This window comes from Molothrus ater, chromosome 23 (assembly GCF_012460135.2).
Source record: "Molothrus ater isolate BHLD 08-10-18 breed brown headed cowbird chromosome 23, BPBGC_Mater_1.1, whole genome shotgun sequence".
In the NCBI taxonomy this organism is placed as follows: domain Eukaryota; kingdom Metazoa; phylum Chordata; class Aves; order Passeriformes; family Icteridae; genus Molothrus; species Molothrus ater.
This window is the reverse complement of record NC_050500.2, coordinates 2,093,854-2,117,784: the sequence shown is the minus strand read 5'-3', so window position 1 is coordinate 2,117,784 and position 23,931 is coordinate 2,093,854. Positions and strand designations below refer to the sequence as shown.

Below are 23,931 nucleotides of genomic sequence, written 5' to 3'. Positions count from 1 at the left end.
CCTGAGCTGTCCCTTTGACATAAATGATGTGGCCAATCCTTTGGGCACAGCTGAATTGTGGAGGTTTTGGGATGTGGAATGGAACAAATCAGGCAAAGTCAGGTGATTTTCCTGTGTGGGGAACAGAGGGACAAAGTGACTTTTCCATGGGTTCCTTGTCAGAAATGAGGGATTTGGGTCAGCTGGAGGAGGGGGACAGGGATGCCCTGAGGTGCTCAGGTTGTTACCCAGCAAGGGGGGAATTACCCACAAGGTGCTCTGCTCAACAGGATTAGGGCAAATAAGCTTAGACCACAGACACTTAAGCACTTCAGCCCTGGGAAGGTCTTGAGGGGGTTGGAGAAAGTGAATTTTATTCCTGAGGAGCTGCCTGCAGGGACACCCTGACACAGTCCACACAGAGGGAGGTAAGCAGGAGTTTGGCTCCTTCCAATTTCTGCACAGCTCTGGGGGAGATGGGGGAAAGGAGTGTGGAACCTGAGGAGTGACTTTTTCTTTTTCTTGATTTGGAAATGCAGTAACTTCTTTGAAAACTCCAGATATAGGATCATCATCCACATCAAGGTTACAGATTTACAGATTCTTCTAGAAACCTTCTTGTAAAACAGGGTTAAATGCCTTTAGAACATGCCAAGAAATAAAAATCTATTTCATGATACTCCATTGTGCTTGTTTGTGATGAGCAGAGACTGTTCAATATATGGCCCATGTCTGTAATATAAATAAATCTGTATGAAATTTCCCTTCTATCAAGAGTGAGAGTGGATAAAAGCATTTTCCCCCATACATTCTTCTGACCTCACCTGATCTCCTTATTCTTTTAAAAATACTTTTTAAAATACAATACTAGTAAGCTCTGATTTACAGTATAGCTAAAAAGGACATGGGAGGCTGGAAGCCTTTTTTCCTCCCACAGATCTCATATTTCTACCATAAATTCAATTGTCTAAAACTCAGTATAAAAGAAGTAGTGGAGCAGCCAAGCTGGTTTGCTGTTTGTCCCATAAATTTTACAGTTTGCTTCAGAGAACTCCTATATTTTCAAGCCCTTGGCTGCTGTAGGGTTGTCATTTCCTGAGTGAGTTCAGTCCTGTTGGCAGGAATTAGCACTTCCTGTTGATGTTGAAACAACAAAGACTACAAAGAGAATGTGGAAATGTGCTTTACACAATTCCTATGGATGCTGACAGAAAGGCAGCTCAGGGTTTGGAGTTGCTTGGGATGCAGAGGGGCCAAGTTGGAATTCTCAAAGTGGATCTATCTTCAAGATGGGAAAATGAACTTTTTAAACTTTCTCCCTTAGGATAAGGGCTCATCTCCTTAGGCCTCTCCCTGTTCCATGCAAAGCTTTGTTTCATTTAAATGCAAGAGAATTCTCTCTCCCAGTGCACGAATTCTGCAGAAAGAAATGGGTGCTATTTTAAGGAGAGCATATCTGCTCTGACTGACGTGAGATTATTCCTCCTATTGTGTTTTTAAATAAAGCTGCATGTAAAATCTTCACTGTAGTTCCTTGTAGCTGCAGCTGGAATTCTTGGTGTCCTGAGTCTTTATTGCAGTCTCATCAGTGAGTTGCTGTGACCTTGGGCAGAGCACCAAAGTTCTGGGATTTCTTGCTCTGAAATAGGAATGATAGCATCTCTAAGTTCTTTGTCTGGAGTGGTCAGTGTTTGCTTAGTAGGAAATGATGTTAATATATTAACTCAGAGAATGGCAGAACTGGAAATGAAGAAGCTGAAAGATCTGAAAAATCACAGTTTATTCTTAAATTACCTCCTTTGTGACAGAAGCAGTGCATCAGTGTTTCACCAGGTGTGACAGGCTCAAAATTCTAACAGATATCCAGCCCAGAGTGTTTGTCTGAGATGTAAAATGAACAAAACATGTTGAGAAAACAAAAGAGCATTCCAAAGCCAAGCAGGATAATGAAGCACTCAGCATGGGCTTTGTCTTAGCTGGATTTTGGGCTGAGCTGAGCAAGCAATCCTCAAGGGGCTTAGGGATGACCCTGGGACCAGAAGAGAGGAGGAGCAGACCCAGTTTCAGATGAAGTGAAAGGGCCTTGAAGTTGTGTGAGTGGAGTTTTGGGAGAGGAGCCAACTAAAATTCCTTTTCTAAGATACTGTGGGTTTCAGAGAAGAGGAAAAAATGGTAAATGATGCTGTGACAAGATCTGGCATCTGTTCCTAGAGGTTTTCAGTTTGGAATAACTACTATGGAGAGAGCTGCAGCCTAAGTCTGGTTATGGGGGATAGAAATATTTAGGGAATATTCAAGTCTAAACTATTTTGAAGCTTCTTTGAACAGTGATGTTTGTTCTACTACTCTAATTTACCTTGACAGTATGTTCTCTGTTACTGTGACTGCATAAAAATTTGGAAGTTATCCTCATCTTTCTCCTTGGGAAGGGCTTTAGGAAGAAAACAAACCCCACGTGCTTGCAAAGATAAATAAGCTGATTAAATCTTAACAGAATAATATGTAAAGCTGCTAGCAAAGCATTTCCTTTATTTAATGGTAAAGGGTCAATTCTGGCTAATAAAATGTTCTAAAATCACACATTAGCAGTGTCAACTTATAAACTCCAGGTGTTCTGTGTAGTATTTGAAATTGGAATCAATTAATCTTGTTCTGCAGGAAAAGATAAAATTCATCAGCATGTTTCTTCAGCATTTCCATTGCTACCAAGCTGCAGAGATTCTAAAACAAAAAATCAAGGAACAGCTGAGTTGGAGATGTGGAATGCTGAAGAAAATGCCAAGAGTATCTTTCTGGAGCAGACTTTGAAAGCTAAGTTGTGCATGAAATAGGAAATGTCCATATGATTGTGGTACTGGGAGCAGCCCAAGAGTTGAGCAGCTCTAAAGGCAAAAGCTGAGGTGGTTCCAGTGCTTGTGATGTTCCCTAGAGCCTCTGTCTTGCAAAGATGAATCTGATCTTTGCCTAATGACAAAATCAAAGGGCTCAAAGTGACTATTCCAATATAATGTCTATATATATTTGTGTCATTTGGTGCCTATGGATACTGGGCAGACAGAGGCTTAGAGGGGAGAAGTGTCTGATGGATGTGGTTTCTCAAACTCCTGCCCTCAGCCCAGCCAAACATCCCCGATTTTCCTCTGACAACCTGTTCATGTTACAGTCTGCTCTGGGATCTCAGGCATTTCAGCAGTTCCCAAATAAAACCTTGAACATTTGGGAGTGATCTCCTTTTCTCCATGTAGCAGAACAAAATTTTTCATAACTGTGGTGTTGCAGACAGTTCTTAGAGCATTTTGCTGGTGCTTGTGTCAGTGTAAATCCTTTCTCTGTTCTGGGAGGATTCCTTGCTCTGGTCTGAAGAGCTGCAGGGCAGTTCTGACTTCCATGTCTGAAATTGGTGTTACCTGCTTACTCAGTCCTGGACAACTTGAATTTATACAAAAACAAATCACAACATGAGAAAAGGAATGAAAAAAGGAAAAAAGGAAAAAAGGTTGGGGCCTGGAGGAGAGGAATAAGTGCAGTTCTATTTTATGGAAGCAAAGCACATCCTTACACTGAGGAGATTTCAGACACACATTTCCACCTGTGTTTATAAATCAGTTTGCTATTTTTTTCCAAGTTTGAAGTGGTTGAAAGGACTTGCAATTTCAAATTCTGCCTTTTCCTAATTGTCCTGCTTGTGCCCTGTTTTTCAGATTTCTGGTTGTTTCAGAGGTGGCAGTGGAGCACACCTTTAGCACAGGAAAATGAGCGAGCTTGACCAGTTACGCCAGGAGGCCGAGCAGCTGAAAAACCAAATCAGAGTATGTATTGTGCCTCAGCACAAATGAGTGTGTCCTGAGCAGGACAGAAACGATGCCTGAAATGTTCCCCCAATGCCAGAGTTCATGAAGAAAGGGCAAACACATATGGCTGCTTTAGAAAATTACTTTTTTGGTCTTTTATATTGCTTAGGAAATAATAGTTCCAGAAGCAATGCACAAAATTGCTGATGAAATGAAGGTTTACTGAGGTTTGAATGAGCTAGAGAATAACTAAAGTTAAAAAAAACTGATGGAAATAAGGTCAGTGATAAAGTTTGTCCACTAAGTTCTCAAAAACCTCTGAGGTTGGATTCTGCACAGCCTCTCTGAACAAGCAGTTCCACTGCTCGAGCATCTTTGTGGTGAAAGTTGTGTTGCCCTTCTTCCAAAAGAAGAGAAATTCCAAAGTTGAATGCACAGTGTGTGTTGACAGCAGGCAGTGCATTATGGCAATGCTGCTGGTAGGATGGCTCCTCTCTGGGTGACAGAAATGTTCTTTGAACCTTGGCTTTGGGGGCCTCAATCAACTTGACAAAACAGAGAAAGAAATGTACAGAGCTCCATCCAATTTCTCTGATTCCCTTCTCTTGCAGGATGCTAGGAAAGCATGTGCAGATGCCACCCTGGCTCAGGTAAGAATTTCAGAGTTTAACAGGAATTAAGAAAATATTTCCTTTACAAAAAGAAAATGCTGTGTAAAAAGGTGAATCTGGTTTTGCCTCCTGTAGCAATTTATTTTTATTTTATTTTGCCTTTGGGTGTTTTCTTCCAGAAATAAGTACATGTTTGTCCAGTCCCTGAGAGCAGTGGCCTTGAGCTGAGATTTCTTGGAGTGACTCAGGGCACATTTCTGCTGCTTAATGGAAAATAATGCTGTGCCCTGGAGCTGGGAGCAATACTGGTGTTACCCTGATAATCAGAACCATAAGGCCTGCTGAGGTTAAACTTCTTCAGTGTCTGCCACATTTATCTGTGCAGGAGGAGAAAACCCAGATCAAAGGTCTGAAATCCTAGAAGTCTAAGAAGATATGAGCTGAACAAAACAGTTTCTGGGAGTGTTTATAAATGCAGTAGGCTGCTTGTGTGTGTGATAAAGACATGCTGCTTAACATGACAGAACTTGTGAATGGACAGTTGGGGAAAAACCAGCACTGAGAATGTGGGACTGTGGGAACTGAGTGAGAGATGTGTTTCTGCAGGAGAGGGAAGGGAAGAAGTGAGTGTGTGACCTTTCCCTGTTGCAGATCACAGCCAATATCGACCCCGTGGGGAGGATCCAGATGCGCACCAGGAGAACACTCCGGGGACACCTGGCCAAAATTTATGCAATGCACTGGGGGACTGATTCCAGGTGGGTACAGAGCTGCCTCTCGGGGCTCCACTGCTCTCTGGAGAGCTGGGTGCACATGGAATGAAGAACTCTGAGAGGAGTCAGAAACACTGAATGCCACAGTTTTCCTCCATGGTTGTGTAATCCAAGCCTACATTGGATGCCAAAATCCCAGTCCTTGTCCACTGCAAAATACAGTAATGGTCCAACATGAATTCTGAGCAACTGTGGAAATAAAGTAGATGCCATTATCAGTTGTGGGGTTTTTTTCCTTTTTTTTTTCCCCTTTCCTGTTAACTTCTGATTAATTTAAAGAGAAACTAAATGCCACAGGTATCAGGTGCTTTTATTCTCTTTTCTTTACAATGTTCATCACAAAGGTGTTCCTTGGCTGCCCACAGTGATTGTGTTTCCCTGCTGTTTCCTCCCTAGGCTTCTAGTTAGTGCCTCCCAGGATGGCAAACTTATAATTTGGGACAGCTATACTACAAACAAGGTAAGGCCAGCTGATCCATTGCTGTGGAATTCAGTTGGGAAAGCATCAGGAGGAAATCAGGAGCAACTGTTGCCCATCATCATTTTGGCTCTATTGCTTTCCTAGTTCTAAACCAAGTTTTGAATTCTCTCAAACAATCGAGTTGTATGTTAAGAACACAGCAGTGCCTTCAGTGTGTGAAAATGTGCACCACAAGGGGAGAACAATTCTTTCCTCCTAAAGAATGTTTTGATTTGTTTTAATACTGCAGGAAGGTGATTAGCAGGGAGCAGGCAGTGATGAGCATCTTGCACCAGAAGGGGCAGAGATTTTGGCCTAGGCAGGTGAATTTGTTGTCTGCAGTGAAGTCCTGGAAGACCTGGCATGTTCTAATGAGTCATCCCTTGGTGGCTGCAATCACATGAGGCAGTCCAGGACTACTTTTACTTTCTTTTGACAGTGATTGGTATTTACTGATCATGGCCACTGTCCCAGGGCTGGCAACAATTCCCATGTAGCTCCTTGTGGTTAAGTTGACAGAGCTGCTTGAGTCTGATTTTATTCCAAATACATTTTCCTAACTTGGCTCCTTGTAGCATTAAAATCAATGTTACCAGTGCATTGGAGCAAATGGCATCACTTCAGTAAAAAGTTAATATAATATGGTTTGCAAATTAAAATGAAACCCTCTCATTTTTACCTTCATCCTCATCCTTTGACCCCAGCCTGCAGGTAAATGTCATCTAAATTACTGTGACTGCTGTAGGATGGTGGAATCATCACCGCATCCCATGATTTCTTTTTTGATATCCTCAATTCTTACATCAGTGCCAATTAATCCATGCAATATTCTTTTGGCAGTTCCAGAACACATTGGAAGTAACAGTGTTGTCATCAATTTGATCTTTGCCTAATGATAAAATAAAACAGCTCAAAGTGAATATTCCAAATAGGAGAGACTATTGGAATATTCTAGACTTCTTGGTAGAAGACTTCCAAAAATGAACTGGTTGTGGTTTTAGGACAGGGTTGGGGTTTTTTTAACTGCTCTTTGCTGCAGGACCACTGATTCCTGGCTGTTCCTCTGCTTCTAATGAGATTTTTCCTTAAGAAATTCAGGCACATTGTTAATATTGCATGAAATATCACCATATGTCCAAGGGCACCAGCCCTTCCTAAAGACTGTGAACAAATCCAAGGGGTGAACACAATGAGTTAACAAGACAGAACAGGTTTAGCTTCTATAATTATCTAAAAAAAGTTCTTTGAGCAGAGAATGACAAGGAAACATGGGGTAGTTATTTAAATGTGAAGCTTGATTGCTTGCAGTGGGTTTCCAAAGAAGGATTCAAATGGCAGTGGAAGCAGCGATTTCCTTACTTGTTCATTCACAGCATCTAAGCCTGGAATTGGCAGTTTTGCTGACTGTGCTTGGAAGTCAATATTTTCCTGAACCTATAATAAACCAATAGTAATCAGAGCACTGAAATCATTCACTTTGGACCAAAATTGCTGATGGAACCGGGTTCAGGAAAAGCAAATCTGAGGTTTTATTACGTCTCTGCTTGTTCTGACGAGCCCCACATGCAAGTTACCCTCAAAATAGTTCAACACTCAAACAGCTGTTTGATTCTTGCTTCTCTGCCAAAAACATCATCCTGTCTTGAGAGACAGGTGAAAAACTTCCTTTGGAATGCAATTTCTGCACTTGCTGAAGTGCAGCCTGTCTGTGTTGCAGGTGCATGCGATTCCCCTGCGCTCCTCCTGGGTCATGACTTGTGCATATGCTCCCTCTGGTAATTACGTGGCTTGTGGTGGGCTTGACAACATCTGCTCCATTTATAACTTGAAAACTCGTGAAGGGAATGTCCGTGTCAGCCGTGAGCTCGCTGGGCACACAGGTGGGTGCTGCTCCGAGTTACCTCAGCACAGTGAAAACTAAAAAAAAACAAATCCTTTAAATATCATTTCCTAATAACAATCTACTTCTTTTCTCAGGCAGGAGCTTAGCTGCAGACTCTGCTTGGTTTTAAATTTAAAGCTCTTTTAAAGCTCTGGTTTGCTGTGTTTGTGTGATGCAGAGGGATTAAATCTGAAACCGTTTGTGTTTTTATTCTCCCCCATGAAGTTCTTCCCCAATGGCAACGCCTTTGGTGTTGGTTTGTGATTGGTCATTAAGTCAAAACAATTTCCACGAATTTTACAGTTTTTCAGCTGTAAAAGAGAACAAAAACTTTTAGAGCTGGAAGTTGATGTTTGCAGGTTTTGGTATTTTCTGCTGTAGTTTGAATTCGGTGCTTTGTGAAATGGAGGTGGTTGGCAGGGAGGCTGATTCTGTGATCAGAGTGCTTCCACTGATGGTTTGGCAGATGGGATTTCAGGAAAAAAGAAGCTTCAGAGCATTCAGATGAACTTCTTTGATGCTGCTGTTGGGAAACATCCAATGTCCATGCTCAGCTCTTTGTACTGACCAGGAATGCAGTTTATTTTTCTCAATGCTTTGATACAGTTGAGGCCATCAGCATTTGTTTCTGCTGGATGCAGTGAGACTGAGATGATTTTCTTAGAAACCTGGGTGTGTGCAGTGCAGGCTCACTGGGATCCTGCCCAGCTTTCCACATTTTGTTCCCCTTCCTCTGGTTGGGTCGGGGTGGTCTCTAAAGAGCCAAAGCAAATTTTATCCAAAACATTGCAGATTCCCATACAAAAATAATTTATTGTATTTTAGTCTCGGTGTGTTTTGCTGCAGCTTCAGGAGAGGAGGAGGCAGCTTATTAGCAAAGCAATTTGCCTTTGAAGGGAAATCTCTGGCCTTATTTGTGCACCTTTACTCTGTTTCCAGGCTACTTGTCCTGCTGTCGTTTCCTGGATGATAATCAGATCGTCACCAGCTCTGGCGACACCACCTGGTAAGCTGGGACAGGGGGGCAGCACTCTCAGGAAGGGCTTTTCTCATCCATTTTCTGTGCCTGAAGGGAACTTTGTCCTTCCCAAACTTCATCATCACCCACAGGACTCTGGTGATACTGCTCATGTGTCACTTTTTGCTGGTAATTTCAACCCTGTGAGCTTTGGCTGTTTCCTTGTGCCCATGTTCTGAGGAGCCTCACCTAATTCTGTGCTGAGATGTTCTGGGAATTTTTTTTCTTCCTGTGACTATTTGGCTTTTAGAAATAACTGTATCAGACTAATGATTTTCCTCAAAACTCCTTTTGTATTCGGTATTTATTACTTAAACAGTCATGTTTGGATATTTCTAATACAGCATGCAGTTAATGTTGTTATTCAGAAGAGCTCCTAGAAAATATTCTCCAGTGACAATAGCTGGGTTTTTTGAGGAGAATGTAGGTGTATATCTTCATAAACACTGGCTTCTGAACTAAAAAAGGCCTCCATCTTTTTTTCATAGATTTTTCTATTATATCTATTCCTTAAAAGCCTTGCAGTTCTCTCCAGCAGCAGCTCTTAGAGCAGAGGTTGTCTAATAAATACCTGTCCTACACAGTGCCAGTCTCTCTGAATGCCTGATTCTGAGTAGCTCTGGAACACATACGGGATTAAAACCAAAAAATGTTTCTGAATATGTGTTGGTGTTTAGAGAACTCAAAAAACTCCAACAAAATGGGAGGGTTTGTAGAAATGATGCTCTTTGTAAGAGAAAACAGCTGCTTCAGGAGTTGTGGAGTAATTCTGCAGCTGTCCTTGCCATCACCTCAGTTCATCAAAGGACTTTATCAAAGTACAGGCACATCTTGTTTACCTGGTTTGAACCTGCTGCTGATGGCTCTGTTTGCTGAGAAATGACAGAAATTAAAAATCCCAACTTCCTCAAGTGTTTAGACTTCTTCTTATGGAGGTGATAGTGTTCTTTCATCCTTTTATACTCTTAATTATCACTGTTGTAGTGATTTGGCTGACTTGAAACTTGAAGATCAGACATAATTCACAAAGTTACTCATCCTCTGTGAGTTTATAAAATGGGAAATGCTGGCTCAGCTTTTGCTGTAGCCTTAGCACTGCTGCTTTCATGGAAGCTGTGGTAGTGCTGGATGGCAGCCATGGCAGAGAACTTTGGGGTGAGCAGCCCTCAGTGCCAGTCATCAGTTTTTTCCACTGGTTTTTAATTTAACCCCCCACAATGTTTTAAAATTAAGGATAGCTTTGAGGTCTTCCATGCACAATTCATCTGCAACAGCCAAACCAAAAATATTTATTTCTATTGTCAGGATCAATGTTATTAATACCTGGAGTTTGACCTCAGCAGTGATAAAAAGACATTACAGAGGAGCACAGATATGTTGATTTTTGCACAAATAATCTACAACAGCCAAATAATTCAACCAAAAATATTTATTTCCATTATCAGGATCAATGTTGTTAATACTTGGGAATTTTACCTCAGCAGTGATAAAAAACCTCATGAAGTAGCACAGACTTGTTGATTTTTGCACAATTAATTTTTGCACAAATAATTTTTGTCCAATTAATCTGCAACAGCCAAATAATTCAACCAAAAATGTTTCTTTCTATTGTCAAGATCAATGTTATTAATACTTGGGAGTTTTACCTCAGCATTGATCAAAAACCTCATGAAACAGCACAGACGTGTTGATTTTTGCAAAAATCAATTGTGCAAAAATTAATTGTGCAAAAACGAATCTGCAAGAGCCAAATAATTCAACCAAAAATATTTATTTCCATTATGAAGATCAATGTTATTAATACTTGGGAGTTTTAACTCAGCAATGATCAAAATCCTCACAAAGGAGCACAGACGTGTTGATTTTTGCACAATTAATTGTGCAAAAATAAATCTGCAACAGCCAAATAATTCAACCAAAAATGTTTCTTTCCATTGTTAAGATCAATGTTATTAATACTTGGGAGTTTTACCTCAGCAATGATCAAAAACCTCATGAAACAGCACAGACGTGTTGATTTTTGCACTATCAGTTGTGCAAAAATCAATTGTGCAAAAAGTAATTGTGCAAAAATTAATCTGCAAGAGCCAAATAATTCAACCAAAAACGTTTCTTTCCATTATTAAGATCAATGTTATTAATACTTGGGAGTTTTACCTCAGCGATGATCAAAAACCTCATGAAACAGCACAGACATGTTGATTTTTGCACGATCAGTTATGCAAAAATTAATTGTGCAAAAATTAATCTGCAACAGCCAAATAATTCAACCAAAAATGTTTCTTTCCATTGTCAAGATCAATGTTACTAATACTTGGGAGTTTTACCTCAGCAATGATCAAAATCCTCACGAAGGAGCACAGACGTGTTGATTTTTCCCTCTCGAATGGTTCTTTGCAGTGCTCTCTGGGACATAGAAACTGGTCAGCAGACAACCACGTTTACTGGGCACACTGGAGATGTGATGAGCCTGTCCCTTGCCCCCGATGCCCGGTGTTTTGTTTCTGGTGCCTGCGATGCCTCTGCCAAGCTGTGGGATGTCAGAGAAGGAATGTGCCGGCAAACCTTCACCGGCCACGAGTCCGACATCAACGCCATCTGTGTGCGTACCTGCTGCCCGGGCCCTGCCCTTCCTCTGCAGCACTGCAGGGACAGCTGTGCCCAAAGGCTGCGGGAATGATGGGGAGGAGTCTGGGGGTGTCAGAGGGCTCATTAATGACTTTATTATACTGTATTATTCTATATTATATCACACTGCATCTAAACTGAATCTGCCAAGCACAAAATCAACTGCACAAAATGTTGTGACTGTCACCCAACAGTCCTCACACACACACACACACACACACACACACACACACACACACTTGGCCCTTCTGGGAGGAATGATGGGGAGGACTCCATGGATGTCAGAAGGCTCATTAATTACTTCATTATGCTATACTATTCTATATTGCACTACATCTAAACTGAAACTGCCAAGCACTCAACTGCCCTCAATTGCCCAGAATCTGGTGACTGTCAGCCCACAGTCCCAACACACACACAAACACACACTTGGTCCTTCTGGGAGCAATGATGATATCAGAAAGCTAATTAATGACTTTATTATACTATATTATTCTGTATTATATTATACTACGTCTCAGCTTCCCAGGAGAAGAATCCTGGGCAAGGGAATTTTTCAGAAAACATGACTGTGACAGTGCAGCTCTGGTTTGCTGTGTTTGTGTGATGCAGAGGGATTAAATCTGAAACCATTTGTGTTTTTATTCTCCCCCATGAAGTTCTTCCCCAACGGCAACGCCTTTGCCACGGGCTTTTTATTTTTTTGTTTTATTAATTATTTTATTGTTTTATTTTATTAAATGTATGTTTTTATTCTCCCCCACGAAGTTCTTCCCCAACGGCAACGCCTTTGCCACGGGCTCGGACGACGCCACGTGCCGGCTCTTCGACCTGCGGGCTGACCAGGAGCTGATGGTTTATTCCCATGACAACATCATCTGTGGCATCACCTCTGTAGCATTTTCCAAGAGTGGCCGCCTGCTCCTAGCTGGGTATGATGACTTCAACTGCAACGTGTGGGACACGCTGAAAGCTGACAGAGCGGGTGAGTGGCTTGGAGGGTTGGGTGTTTCAGTGGAGTTCCCACCCCTGGAGGTGTGCAAAGAGCTCCTGGATGTGGCACTCAGAGCTGGGACAAGCCACAGGTTGGACTCGATGGCCTTGGTGGTGTGCTGGTGTTCTCAGGGGTCCCAGGGTGAGAGAAGATGTAGGGGGATGGAATATAACAAAATAAAGGTACTATAGAAAGTAATCTTACCCCTAAGGAGTTGCAGCTGAGCTGATTATTCAACATTAGGAGCAGGCCTGACTTGAACAGGCCACAGCTGTAGGCAGAAAGGAGAAGAGTGTTCTGAAAGAGTGGAGTGGTTGGTTGAGGGGGAGCTGGGGTCAGCTGGCTGCTGCAGGAAGAGTCAGTGCCCTGAGGAGCTGCCTAGGAGAAACAGCGAGGAGCTCTGAAACTCTTGCATGAAGGAGACAACAATATGGAACCTTTGCAATTTCATGGCAACAAGAAGAGAGGAGAATCGTGACTCCATGGGGAAGTTTGCAGGCAATCCTGACATGGGAAGAAGAGAGGAGAATCTTGACTCCATGGTTCAGAAGGCTGATATATATTATATTAAAAGAAAATGATAGATTAAAACTGTACTAAAAGAATAGAAGGAAGGATTTCATCAGAAGGCTTGAAAGGAAGAGAAAAAAGAATGATAATAAAATCTTGTGACTGACCAGAGTCTGAGCCAGCTGGACTGTGATTGGCCATTAATTAAAAACATCCACATGAGACCAATCACAGATTCACCTGTTGCATTCCACAGCAGCAGATAACCATTGTTTACATTTCATTTCTGAGGCCTCTCAGCTTCTCAGGAGAAAAATCTTAGCAAAAGGATTTTCATAAAATGTGTCTGTGACATTGGTGGCCTTTTCCAAGCTCTGAATGTGTGATTGAGTCTCAGGCACAGATCTCTCAGCACTCACTGTCTCAACTTCAGAACTCTCTGAAAACTTCTTCAGGCTGCCCAGTGATGGTGCAAATCCATTGGAATCCTGCTCAGGGATGGATGTTGAGAACAGGATGATTGCCATTAAAAACATGGGCTCGGGGTGGAGGGGGTATTTATTCTTTTTTAGACTTTATGGCTTTGTTTATGCATTAACTATTCAAAGCAATTCAACATTAATGTTGCTATTTATACACAAGAATTTTTTTCCTGGTATTTGTAGCAGTAGTTGTAGAGACAGCCAGGAAAACAACAGAGACTCTGGAATTTATCTTTTGAGGAAACAAACATGAAATTCATGGTCCAAAGACAAAGAGAATTTAACTTCAGGTCTTCAAAATGAAAACTTTGTTGGAAAAAATGTATAAATTAGGCCACAGTTGTTTCATTACTCTGATCAGAATAGGAGATGAGAAGAATATTCTGTGTATTGAAATGTTCACAGGCTGCAGATTGCCAGGCAGATTTGGCACTTCTGGTATTAAACACTTCTATATTTTCTGTCTGATATTGGCACTTCTGTACTAAACACCTTTGTGGTTGTGTGTTCAGTACAAGTATTGAAGATTTGTTGGTGCTGATTTTGTTTTACCAAATTGCAGCACTTCTGTTGCTGGTGAGAGAATGAGGAGAGTCCTGTGAGTCCTGTACTCTAATTCATGTAGAGAGATTCATTTCAAGTCTATCAAGAATATCTTGGCTCAGTGCTGTGGACTGGAAAGCTTGAACATAATTAGGTTTTCTTTTTACCTCCTTGAAACTGTTAAAGGGGATAGAGGAAGATGTTGTCTCCCTTAATTTTTCTGTTGAGTGTCTCAATTCTTTCTTTTAATGGTGCTATAATTGAATTGTATTAGATCCCCATATTGACAAATAGATTGTATGGAGGAGTCTGTCTTGTGAATGTAGTAAGAGAAAATCGGATGAAAAATGCTTTAGAGTTCATAACACAATTCAGTTTAACTTCTGGTTTTAAAAGAAAATTTTTACAAATATGAAATTGTGTAAAATTTAACTGAGACCAGTTCAGACACATTATCACTGTGGTGAGGAGCTTGTGCAGGGCATGGTTGTAGTGACATTGTCACAATCTTCAGGGCTGTCACTTCACAATCATAGAACACCAGTAAAGGTTATAATATGGGGAATATACAGGAAACATTCTGGAGCAATGCATTTACTGAATTATCCCCTTAAGAACCCACCCAGCTCTGCCCTGAGCCTGTGCTTGTAAAACCAAAGGCATTTTAAAATTCCAGCCCTGTTTGTTCAGGATTTTTGACTCTAGAGCTTGGCTAATCCAAACATGCTGTGGTGTAAGTTGAACAGACAGGAAATGACCCAAACAAAGCAATTTATTTGTTGGCTTCTCATTTCCAGGTGTCCTTGCTGGTCACGATAACCGTGTCAGCTGCTTAGGTGTGACTGATGATGGCATGGCAGTGGCAACAGGGTCATGGGACAGCTTCCTCAAGATCTGGAACTGAAGAAGGTGAGTACCCAACTCACTGAGGCAGCTTTGGGGTCCAGAATGCTTCTTGCCAGCAGTGCTGTTACTGGTGCTGATCATTCAGGGTAGTCTGGAGCTGCAGCAAGGGAAATACAGGTTGGATATTGGGAAGGAGTTTTTTAAAGAAAGGGAGATAAAGTTTTTCACAGAAAGGTGATAAAGTCCTGGAATGGCTGCCCAGGGAGGTGCTGGAGTCACCATCCCTGGGTGTGGCACTGGGTGCCAGGGTTGAGTTGAGGGGCTGGGGCTGGGCTGGACTCGATGGTCTGGAAGGTCTCTCCCAACCTGGGGATTTTGAGAATTCTCTGAAAAAGACCTTTGAGATACAGGGAAAGTCAAGCCCTTAGAGCCACCCATCCAGCACTGCAGAGTGCCAAAGCCTTCCAGAAAAAGGAGAAAAGGAGACTCAGGGGTGACCTTGGCACTCCCCACAGCTCCTGAAAGGTGCCTGTGCTCAGCTGGGGCTGGGCTCTTTCTCCAGGCACTGACAGAGCCAGAGCACACAGCCTCGAGCTGCACCAAGGGAAATACAGGGTGGATGTTGGGAAGAAGGTTTTTCCAGAAAGGTGATAAAGGTTTTTTCCAGAAAGGTGAGGGAGTTTTTTCCAGAAAGGTGATAAAGGTTTTTTCCAGAAAGGTGAGGGAGTTTTTTCCAGAAAGGTGAGGGAGTTTTTTCCAGAAAGGTGATAAAGTTTTTCACAGAAAGGGGATAAAGTTCTGGAATGGCTGCCCAGGGAGGTGCTGGGGTCACCATCCTGGGTGTGTTTAACAAAGCCTGGATGTGGCACTGGGTGCCAGGGTTGAGTTGAGGGGCTGGGGCTGGGTTGCACTCGATGATCTTGAAGGTCTCTTCCAACCTGGGGATTCTGAGAAGTTTCTGACATCAGTGAGGAGCAAACCCAAGCAGTTGGGGCTTTACATGACCATTACCCTAACGCATGCACTGACATTTTCCTGGAGGTCTATTTTTAATTACCAAACTTTCCTGTGTGGGTTTTTGAATAAATAAATATCCCTGGGGAAGGGGGGAGGTAATGCCTGCATGTGTCAGTGGTGGGGACAGCAGATTTGGCCACTTGTTTGCAGTTCCTCATAGTGCAACTCTCACCAGATGTTTCTGTGTGCCAGAAGAGCAGCGGACTCCAGGACTGGAAGAAGTTTCCAACGGTTGAAAATTAAAAACGATAGCATATCCAATCCAACCATACTAACTTGGACCCCCATCCTCCCCAACTTCAAAGGGCAAGATCTTTTCCGTCTCCTGTTGCTGAAATGAAGAGCACAATTACCTTTCCAAGAAGAATTTCTGTGTTGTAAGCAAAATGAAATTGTGCATTCCTTTTGGGACCATTTTTTTTTGTCTTGAGAATTTAAAAACAAATGAAACACTATCATAAAAAGCATGACCAGAAAATAAACTTGAGCATAATTGTGAAACAGTTAGCTTTCACTGTAGTTTCCAAGTTGAAGTTAAGGACTTTATCTCACACACTTGCAAATTTTAAAGTCATGTTTGTAGCAGGATTTTTTTCAAGTTTCCTTTTTAAATACATTTCCTTATGTATTTAATTGAGCAAAACAAGGGAGTCCTAGCCCAGAGCACTGGGGGTTGTTAACGCTGTAAATTTAGTCCCTAATTTTTTTTATTTTTATTTTCTAGTATCACAGATAATTGTTGCACAAAAACTTGGCATATATAGGATAATGTTAAGCAGTAAGGTAACCAAGCACATGCTGTAAAAGGTAATGAATGCTTGTTTAAAGAATCCTTTCACCTTTTATGGATTACAAATGCAATCCTTGGTCCCTCCTGCCCCCCCCTTTTTCACCACACTGATTTTTTTAATCTGTTTTGGTTTGTCCACTTGGAAGGGCAGTTTATATATCCTAACACTATCCTATAAGTCTCAACAACCAGGAATCTCTGTTTTCAAAAGAGACCTATCCTACACTTGGGTATCGAGTCAATTCTTTGTGTATGAAATGATGTACAAATCAATGTTTTGAAAATAATGATCTTGAACTTTCTAAGTTAAACAGAAAAAAAAAACCTTTTTTGATTGTTTGCCATATTGGGTGGGTTTACTCTTAGAATCGCATGCTGTAGAAATGCTAAAAAGTGCATATTGGACTAAGTCCTTAGATGTTTTTTCTTTGAAGAAATAACCTGTTTAAAAACTGTAACCATTGTCGCTGTATTCATTTATTGTTGCTACTCTGTGCATAAATCTATGAAGAACTCCAGTACAAAGCTATGCACGTTTTGGAGTAGCGTGATAAGTCACTTTTTTTTTTTTTTTTTTTAAAAGAATAAAGAAAAAAAAAGAAACAGCCTGTTCAAACAATCGCTGTCAAAGATTCTGGGGTGTGGGAGGAGGGAACCTAGACCATCTTCTTTATAAATCAGTTCCTCACAGCCAGTTCCTCTTGCAGGATGAGTCCTTTGCATCTGATCAGAGTCATTTTTGTAACGAGCAGGTTTTCCTGGCTTTCTTTTCAAATAAAATGTTAAAAGCAGCAGTGTTTGGACAGCAGATTGTTCTTTCCTATCTTCTCACTGTATCCAGAAATGCTCCTTCCTAGCAGCAGTAGTAGCTTTTCTCCATTTTGTTTTTTCTGCAACATTCTGTACAAAAATGTGCTGTAATTGTGCGTTAGGCCTGGATTTGGCATAAAAGATGAGTTCCCTCTTACTCTCTTTCATGAAACTACTCTGTAGAGCTTTCTCCACGCCCTGTATCCCTCTTCACCTTTTGTATTTAATTTTAAAGTCAGTGTACTTCAAGAAAGCTGGATGCAAGATAGATACTATATTAAAATGTAATGTTATTTAAGATGTAATAAAGCAGTTTGACATGAGTTTGGACTGATCTGGTTTGCAGCTTCTTGTTCTACATGCAGAACATCTTCTGAGTTGTGGAATAACCACTCAGGAGGAGGGAATGCTGTCCCCACAGAAATGGTTTGGTGGTTTGTCAATGGTCAATGGTCGATTTTTGGGCAGGGCATGCACTTAACTCCAAATTCAAAGAGCCACTGTGGTTCCTGAGGTGCACAGCACAAAAGTGCTTTGTGCACGAGTGCAGCACCTGAAGTGGGAAATCAAAGCAAAATGCTGAGTAACTTTTAAAACTTTTGTGTCCTTTAATAGGAAAAGAATTGAGTGGTTCCTGCCATGTGAGGATCTGGCCACAGCAGCTCTGGTGGCACTCTTAGATTGACAGGGTAAGAAGTCATTTTCATGCTCAGTAAGAACAAAGTCTCCAAGAGGCAGAATTTTATCTTAAAAAAAAAAAAAAAAAATTAAAGCATTGTTTTATACCCAGAGAAGCAGATTTGTGACATGAGGTGTTAAAAAGCAGTTGGTTCAACAGTTTGGTATTGGTTGGCTTGGGGGTTTTGTGCTTTTAGTGGCTAAAGTCCCATCTCTTGTTCTGATCTAAACAATGGATTTTCCCTCATTTCACATCAACCAAGAGAAATTCCAAAGCTGTGGATTGGTCTCACGCCAAACATGGAAATCCTCAGCCTCCATGGAGAGGTTTTTAAAAGCTGGGAGTGTGGAAAACGTGGTGGTGGCATTGCCCAGCTGTGAGCACTGGGGCTTGGGGCTGCGTGGGACTGGTAAGGAGCTCATGGCGTGAAATGCTGAACTTTGGGAACTCAGATTTGGTGGTTTCCAGTTCCAAATGCTGCAGCTGTGGGGTTTCCACTCAGGTGGAATATTTTCATTCCAAAGGATGTTTCATGTGTGACTCTCTCTGGTCTGTAATAAAATCAATGATCTGGCTTTCCTTAATCTCCATCCATGTGTTAAATCTCTGTGCCCTGGCAATAAAACACCTGCCAGGACAGTGACTTGTGTCAGGAGGCTGCTGTGCAGCCCTTTGGGATTCATTTGAAATGCAAAACAGTTGCAGTTGCCTCTCACTTCTCTTATTTTCGTGTTAAATACGAAATTTTCTTTGATGTAAACATTTTTCATTGTGTGCTTGGTTATTCAGAGAGCTGCTACTGGAGAAAAATGGGTGTGCAAAGGGAGCAGCTTTGAACTCTTGAGTCTGGGCCAAAACTTCGAGTTTTGAATGCCTTTAATTTTAGGATAGACCCAAATCAAAATTATTTATGTCATCTTACCTGCAATTATTTATGTCATCTTCTCCATCTCCTCCTGTGGGCTTGGAAACGATTCTGACTTGGAGATAATTGTGGGATGTGGCTCCAAAGAGCAGCTTCCCCCAGCTGCTGCTGAATTTCTGGTGCTAATTTCATATTTCTGGTTCAGATTCCACGACCTGAGAACACAAAATCTGTGAGAATGGGGTTGGAATCCTCTCATGGAGTTTCTGGGAAGGAGTGAAGGAAGACAGAACAGATTTCTCAGTCCCAGGAGCTCAGGTTAAGACCTTTAGCATATTCTGTGCCCCTCAAGGCCTTTAATTTCTTCATGAATTAAATAAAAGATCTGAGGTTCTACTACCAGCAGAAAAAAAAAATGAGTTGGGCATTCTCCCTTTTGACCATGAAGTCCCCTGGAGTGTTTGAAATCAGCTGTGAAACACACTTGAAATGACTGATTGAATCATGCCCTATAGGAGCTAAAAATAGGATAATCTGGTTTCTGGGAAGTGGCAGAGTAAATAAAGAATAATAAAAGCTGTCACCCGTGCTGAGCTCTGTGCCTGGCTCTGCAGCAAGGCAGGATCCTGGGTGCTTTTGTGATTAACACTTTTTAGTGTAGGTGTGAGCATGAATTCACATCGGAGGGCAGAGAAGAAAAGAAGTGGCTGATGAACAAGTTCTACCAGCAGCTGGCTATTTTTGCATGGTGCTGTTCTCTTTTTCTTCTCTTCGTGTAATTTCTGAGAGTCTGCCTCTGCTTTAGCCATCAGTGATGAGTTGCTCTTTTTCCATTGCGTTCCAGTGAGAGCTGGGATGCAGTGGAGAAGTGGGAAGTTGAATTTGTTCTGTGTCAGGGCTGTGTGAGCGAAAATGAAGCCCCAGATTTCAGTTTCCCCCTTGCACCAAGGATGCCTGGTGCATTCCCTGTCCCTCCTGCTGGGAATGGCCCTGGCACATGGCAGTTCCCAGAGGTGGCAGCAGCCATCTGCTGTGCTGCCTCACATGTGCTCGGTGCTTTCAACATCACTGCTCTGCTCCATTTCACCTCATGGCTTCAGAAATTCCTGCTCTCCTCTCTGTCCTGCCTGCCTCACGTGTGCTCATCATTTAGACATCATTGTTTTGCTCCATTTTACCTAAAATTCCTGCTCTGCCTCCTCTCTGTCCTGCCTGCCTCACGTGCTCAGTGATTTCAACATCACTGCTCTGCTCCATTTTACCTCATGGCTTCAGAAATTCCTGCTCTCCTCTCTGTCCTGCCTGCCTCACATGTGCTCAATGATTTAAATTTAAATATCATTGTTTTGCTTTATTTTACCTGATGGCTTCAAAAATTCCTGCTCTGTCCTGCCTGCCTCACGTGTGCTCATCATTTAAACATCATTGTTTTGCTCCATTTTACCTGATGGCTTCAAAAATTCCAGCTCTGTCTCCTCTCTCTGTCCTGCCTGCCTCACATGTGCTCAATGATTTAAATTTAAACATCATTGTTTTGCTCTATTTTACCTGATGGCTTCAAAAATTCCTGCTCTGTCCTGCCTGCCTCACGTGCTCAGTGATTTCAACATCATTGCTCTGCTCTATTTTACCTAAAATTCCTGCTCCGTCTCCTCTCTCTGTCCTGCCTGCCTCACATGTGCTCAGTGATTTAAATTTCAACATCATTGCTCTGCTCCATTTTACCTGATGGCTTCAAAAATCCCTGCTCTGTCCCTCTTTGCCTGAGCACTCCTGTGCTGTGCTCAGCTTTTTCTTACATCAATACTAAGAAGTATTGCAATACAATGTACAAGGAGTATTTTTAAATAAGGATCAGTAACTGCATTGGTAAAATAATCCAGTATTTCACTTAGCTGGGCAAATCAAACCATAGAAATGTGAATAAAAACTGGGTGAAGTCCTCATTGTTTAGAGAGCTGGCTGCTCCAAACTCGCCCTTTAGGAACACAGGCCCTTCTCAATACTCATTCAAGTAATTCCTGGCTTAACCCAAGACAATTTTGTCATAAAATAGAACAAAGAGAATCTTCCTGCTTTAATTATTCAGAAGCCATTTGCTCCGGCTGAGTGCAGTGAGATGTGATTGACCCTGAGAGGGAATTCTCTGGGGAACTGGAAGTGCAAAATGAAAAGTTTATTTGATGTAACAGATTTTTAAATGGTAAAGAGATAAGGGAGGGAAAAGTCTGTTTAAAAGGGGTGGGGAAAAAAAAAATAATAATTAAAAAAAGCAAGGCAGTGCAGCTCCATCTGCTGGTGGAGAGCCCGTGGAATGGTCAGTGCAGGGAGAAACGTGTGTGCCCGAGCAGCCTGTGCTGGGCCCGGCTGCAGCTCGTGTTCCTGCCCATGGAACCCCTCCTTCCTGGGCCCCCAGGCTCCTCTGAACTCGGGCAGATTTTTCCATGAGGCCTTACAAGCAAAACAAGCTTTTCCCAGTGTTCACTTTTGGAGGGATTTTCTTTTCCCAGTGTTTTATGTAAAAAAGCCTCGGCTGGTGAAGATGGAGAGGTTAAAAATGAGGCAGAGTTAACTGGAGCAGGGGCTCTTGGACAACTTTAAAACCAAGTTCTGTTTAGAATTCCTGTTTAGAATTCTGTTTTAGAATTTTGTTTAGAATTCTAGTTTAGAATTCTGTTTAGAATTCTGTTTAGAATAGGATTCCCTGCATTTCTCTCCAGCCCCTCTCCTCAATATTCCTGAGCTCCCTCTCTCATTTTTTGCCATGCTCTGTCACAGCCCTGATAAAAATCCCTGCTCTTTTCAGTCTCCCTCCTCTGCCTTAGGTAGGATTGAGGATCTAGAGTCGAAATAATTAATATATTTTAATTGGCAGGGTGCTTTGCCGATCTGGTGCCCTGTGCTGTGGCAGGGAAGTCCCTCTGCAGTGGAAATTTGGATTTTGCTGTCACACACACACTCCTGTTGCACCTGAGGGAGCCACCTCACACATTCCAAGCCCTCGTTTATAAAACCAAACGCATTTGAAGATGCAGAATTCCAACATTCAGGGTTTTTCCTCTCTTTTGCACAAGCAGGGTTGCTGTTGAGTGAGGAGCAGTAGGCAGCAGCAGCAGCAGCAGCAGCAGCTCCTTTCCTACCCTGGGTGTGCTGGGCAGGGTGAGTCATCCTGGAAACACGTAACTGCATAAATTTATCTCAGCTTCCATTGATTTTTCACCAGAGTTCCTTATCTTTGCTTTATTGATTTTACTTCCTGGGGTATTATAAGCAAAACTGAAAGAAGGTCCAGTGGGAATAATCATGTCTGGTGCTTGGCTCCCTGGAGCTGCTGCTCAGTCCAGTGGGAAGAAGCAGACGGGGTTTGGAGTGAATGGGAGACAACACCTGACTTTTACAATTACTCAAGATTTGTAACTCTGAGTTCTTTTGTTCTGTGTTCTCTTCCACACACAAGGTGCTCAGAATTCCTTCTTAGTACCTGAGGGACCTTTGGAAGCCAAAGTTTATGCCCAATAGGATGAATTTTTATTTTCCAAAAGGAATGGTTATTATATTATATTATATTATATTATATTATATTATATTATATTATATTATATTATATTATATTATATTATATTTAGATATTATATATATATGTGTGTGTGTGTGTTTTATATAAATATATATATAATATCCAAAATGGATGGTATTAGCTGGATATATATGTGTGCATATATTATATATATATATATATATGTGTATATATATATATATGTGTATATATATATATATATATAGATATATATGGATATATTTTATATATATTTTTATCCAAAATGGATGGTATTAGCTGGATATATATGTGTGTATGTATATATATATATGGATATATATGGATATATTTTATATATATTTTTATCCAAAATGGATGGTATTAGCTGGATATATATGTGTGTATATATTATATATATGTATATATATATATATATAGATGCATTTTATATATATTTATATATAAAATATCCCAAATGGATGGTATTGGCTGGAGTTGAAGGCATCCCCCTCCTGGAATCACTGAAAATTCAGCCTCACGCTGATCTGTGCTTTGCACATGTTTAGGAATTCAGCAGTTCCTTCCACCCTGAAAGCAACGAAAAGCAGGTGAGGAGCGGAGCTGTGAGACACTGAGCTCTGAAGAGCAGCAGTTCCACGTCCCCCTGGTCCCTGCAGGTTTTTAGAGCCCAGGAGCTGCTTGCCTGCTCAGATATCTGCTCCTCTTTCCCTGCTGGGATCTGAGCCTTGAATGAACAATGAGGATGCAGGGAGTGACAGCTCTGGGAGTGATGGACACCGGTTTGCACTAATGAGAGATCTGGGAGCTTTGCCAAGGATGACTGCATCACTTAATTGAACAATTCCATATTTCATCTGCCTCTTGCATCAGACACGTGTGCTTAACCCGCTGCGAGCTGAAATCCTGGCAAATCTTGGCAAATCTTGGCAAATCCAGGTGGCAGAGTCACCCAGGGAATGAGCTCTGAGGGAGCTCTTGAGGAAATCCAGAGGGGCAGGAGCATTCAGCATGGAGAAAAAGGAATGAGCTTCATTGGCCAGGCTGCGTCTGGCAGCGGCGGCTCTAAAATGTGAGGCTGGAATTAAAAAAGGATCTTTGGAGCTGTTCTCTCTCCCTCCCTCCCTCCTCCCAAGGCTTATTTCAATCAAGTGATAGCATCAGCCTTGGTGGCAGGAAATGGAGCAATTACAGATAGACCTCAAGGAACAGCTTATCACAAGTGAAGGTTGAACTTGCAGAGGCAAAAGGATCATTCCTGTCCTTTGAAGCCTGTCACTGCTCTCTCCACCAAGAGTAACTGAACCAGAAATTCCAGATGGGAGCCTCTGACCTCGGCTCTGGTCTGAAAGTGAAAGTCCCTCATCGAGTTGTAGAGCTTGAGTTAACAGGGCTCATTTATCTTTCTGCACTAAAAAAAGGAAATCCAAGCTCTTGGATTTCTGTTTATCTGTTTTATCTGTTTTATGGTGTGGCAGCTGCATTCACCTTTAGAGTCCAAATTATTCTGTCAGGTCTTGGCACCTGAAGCAGCCCCATCAATTAAAATCTGGTAAATTCTGGATGTGAAACAGTGGGTGGAACCTCTGCCAAGAATTCCAAAATCCTCCTGTTGGTTCTGAATGATTGAACTTATTTATTTCCCATTTCTAGTGCCTCACTGTTTATATTCTGAATAGGAAACAGCAGCATCAGCA

The 23,931-nt window shown here is 41.8% G+C and overlaps 1 protein-coding gene across 4 annotated transcripts in view; it reads left to right on the top strand.

Annotated features, from left to right (window-relative positions):
- The window catches only part of GNB1 (G protein subunit beta 1), a 43,793-nt gene extending 26,336 nt beyond the window's left edge, over window positions 1-17,457 (top strand). Inside the window, exons 3-12 of one of the 4 annotated variants that reach the window (XM_036396102.2) lie at window positions 3,681-3,788; window positions 4,382-4,420; window positions 5,033-5,139; window positions 5,551-5,614; window positions 7,332-7,494; window positions 8,436-8,502; window positions 10,915-11,116; window positions 11,911-12,127; window positions 14,469-14,580; window positions 15,730-17,457. In XM_036396102.2, coding sequence (XP_036251995.1) covers window positions 3,732-3,788; window positions 4,382-4,420; window positions 5,033-5,139; window positions 5,551-5,614; window positions 7,332-7,494; window positions 8,436-8,502; window positions 10,915-11,116; window positions 11,911-12,127; window positions 14,469-14,575 — 1,023 coding nt within the window. In that variant the 5' untranslated portion in view covers window positions 3,681-3,731 and the 3' untranslated portion in view covers window positions 14,576-14,580; window positions 15,730-17,457. Of the gene's footprint in view, window positions 1-3,680; window positions 3,789-4,381; window positions 4,421-5,032; window positions 5,140-5,550; window positions 5,615-7,331; window positions 7,495-8,435; window positions 8,503-10,914; window positions 11,117-11,910; window positions 12,128-14,468; window positions 14,581-15,684 lie in introns of all 4 variants that reach the window. The other 3 variants (XM_036396101.2, XM_036396096.2, XM_036396100.2) reach the window with 3 other exon arrangements.
- Window positions 17,458-23,931: the final 6,474 nt, after the last annotated feature.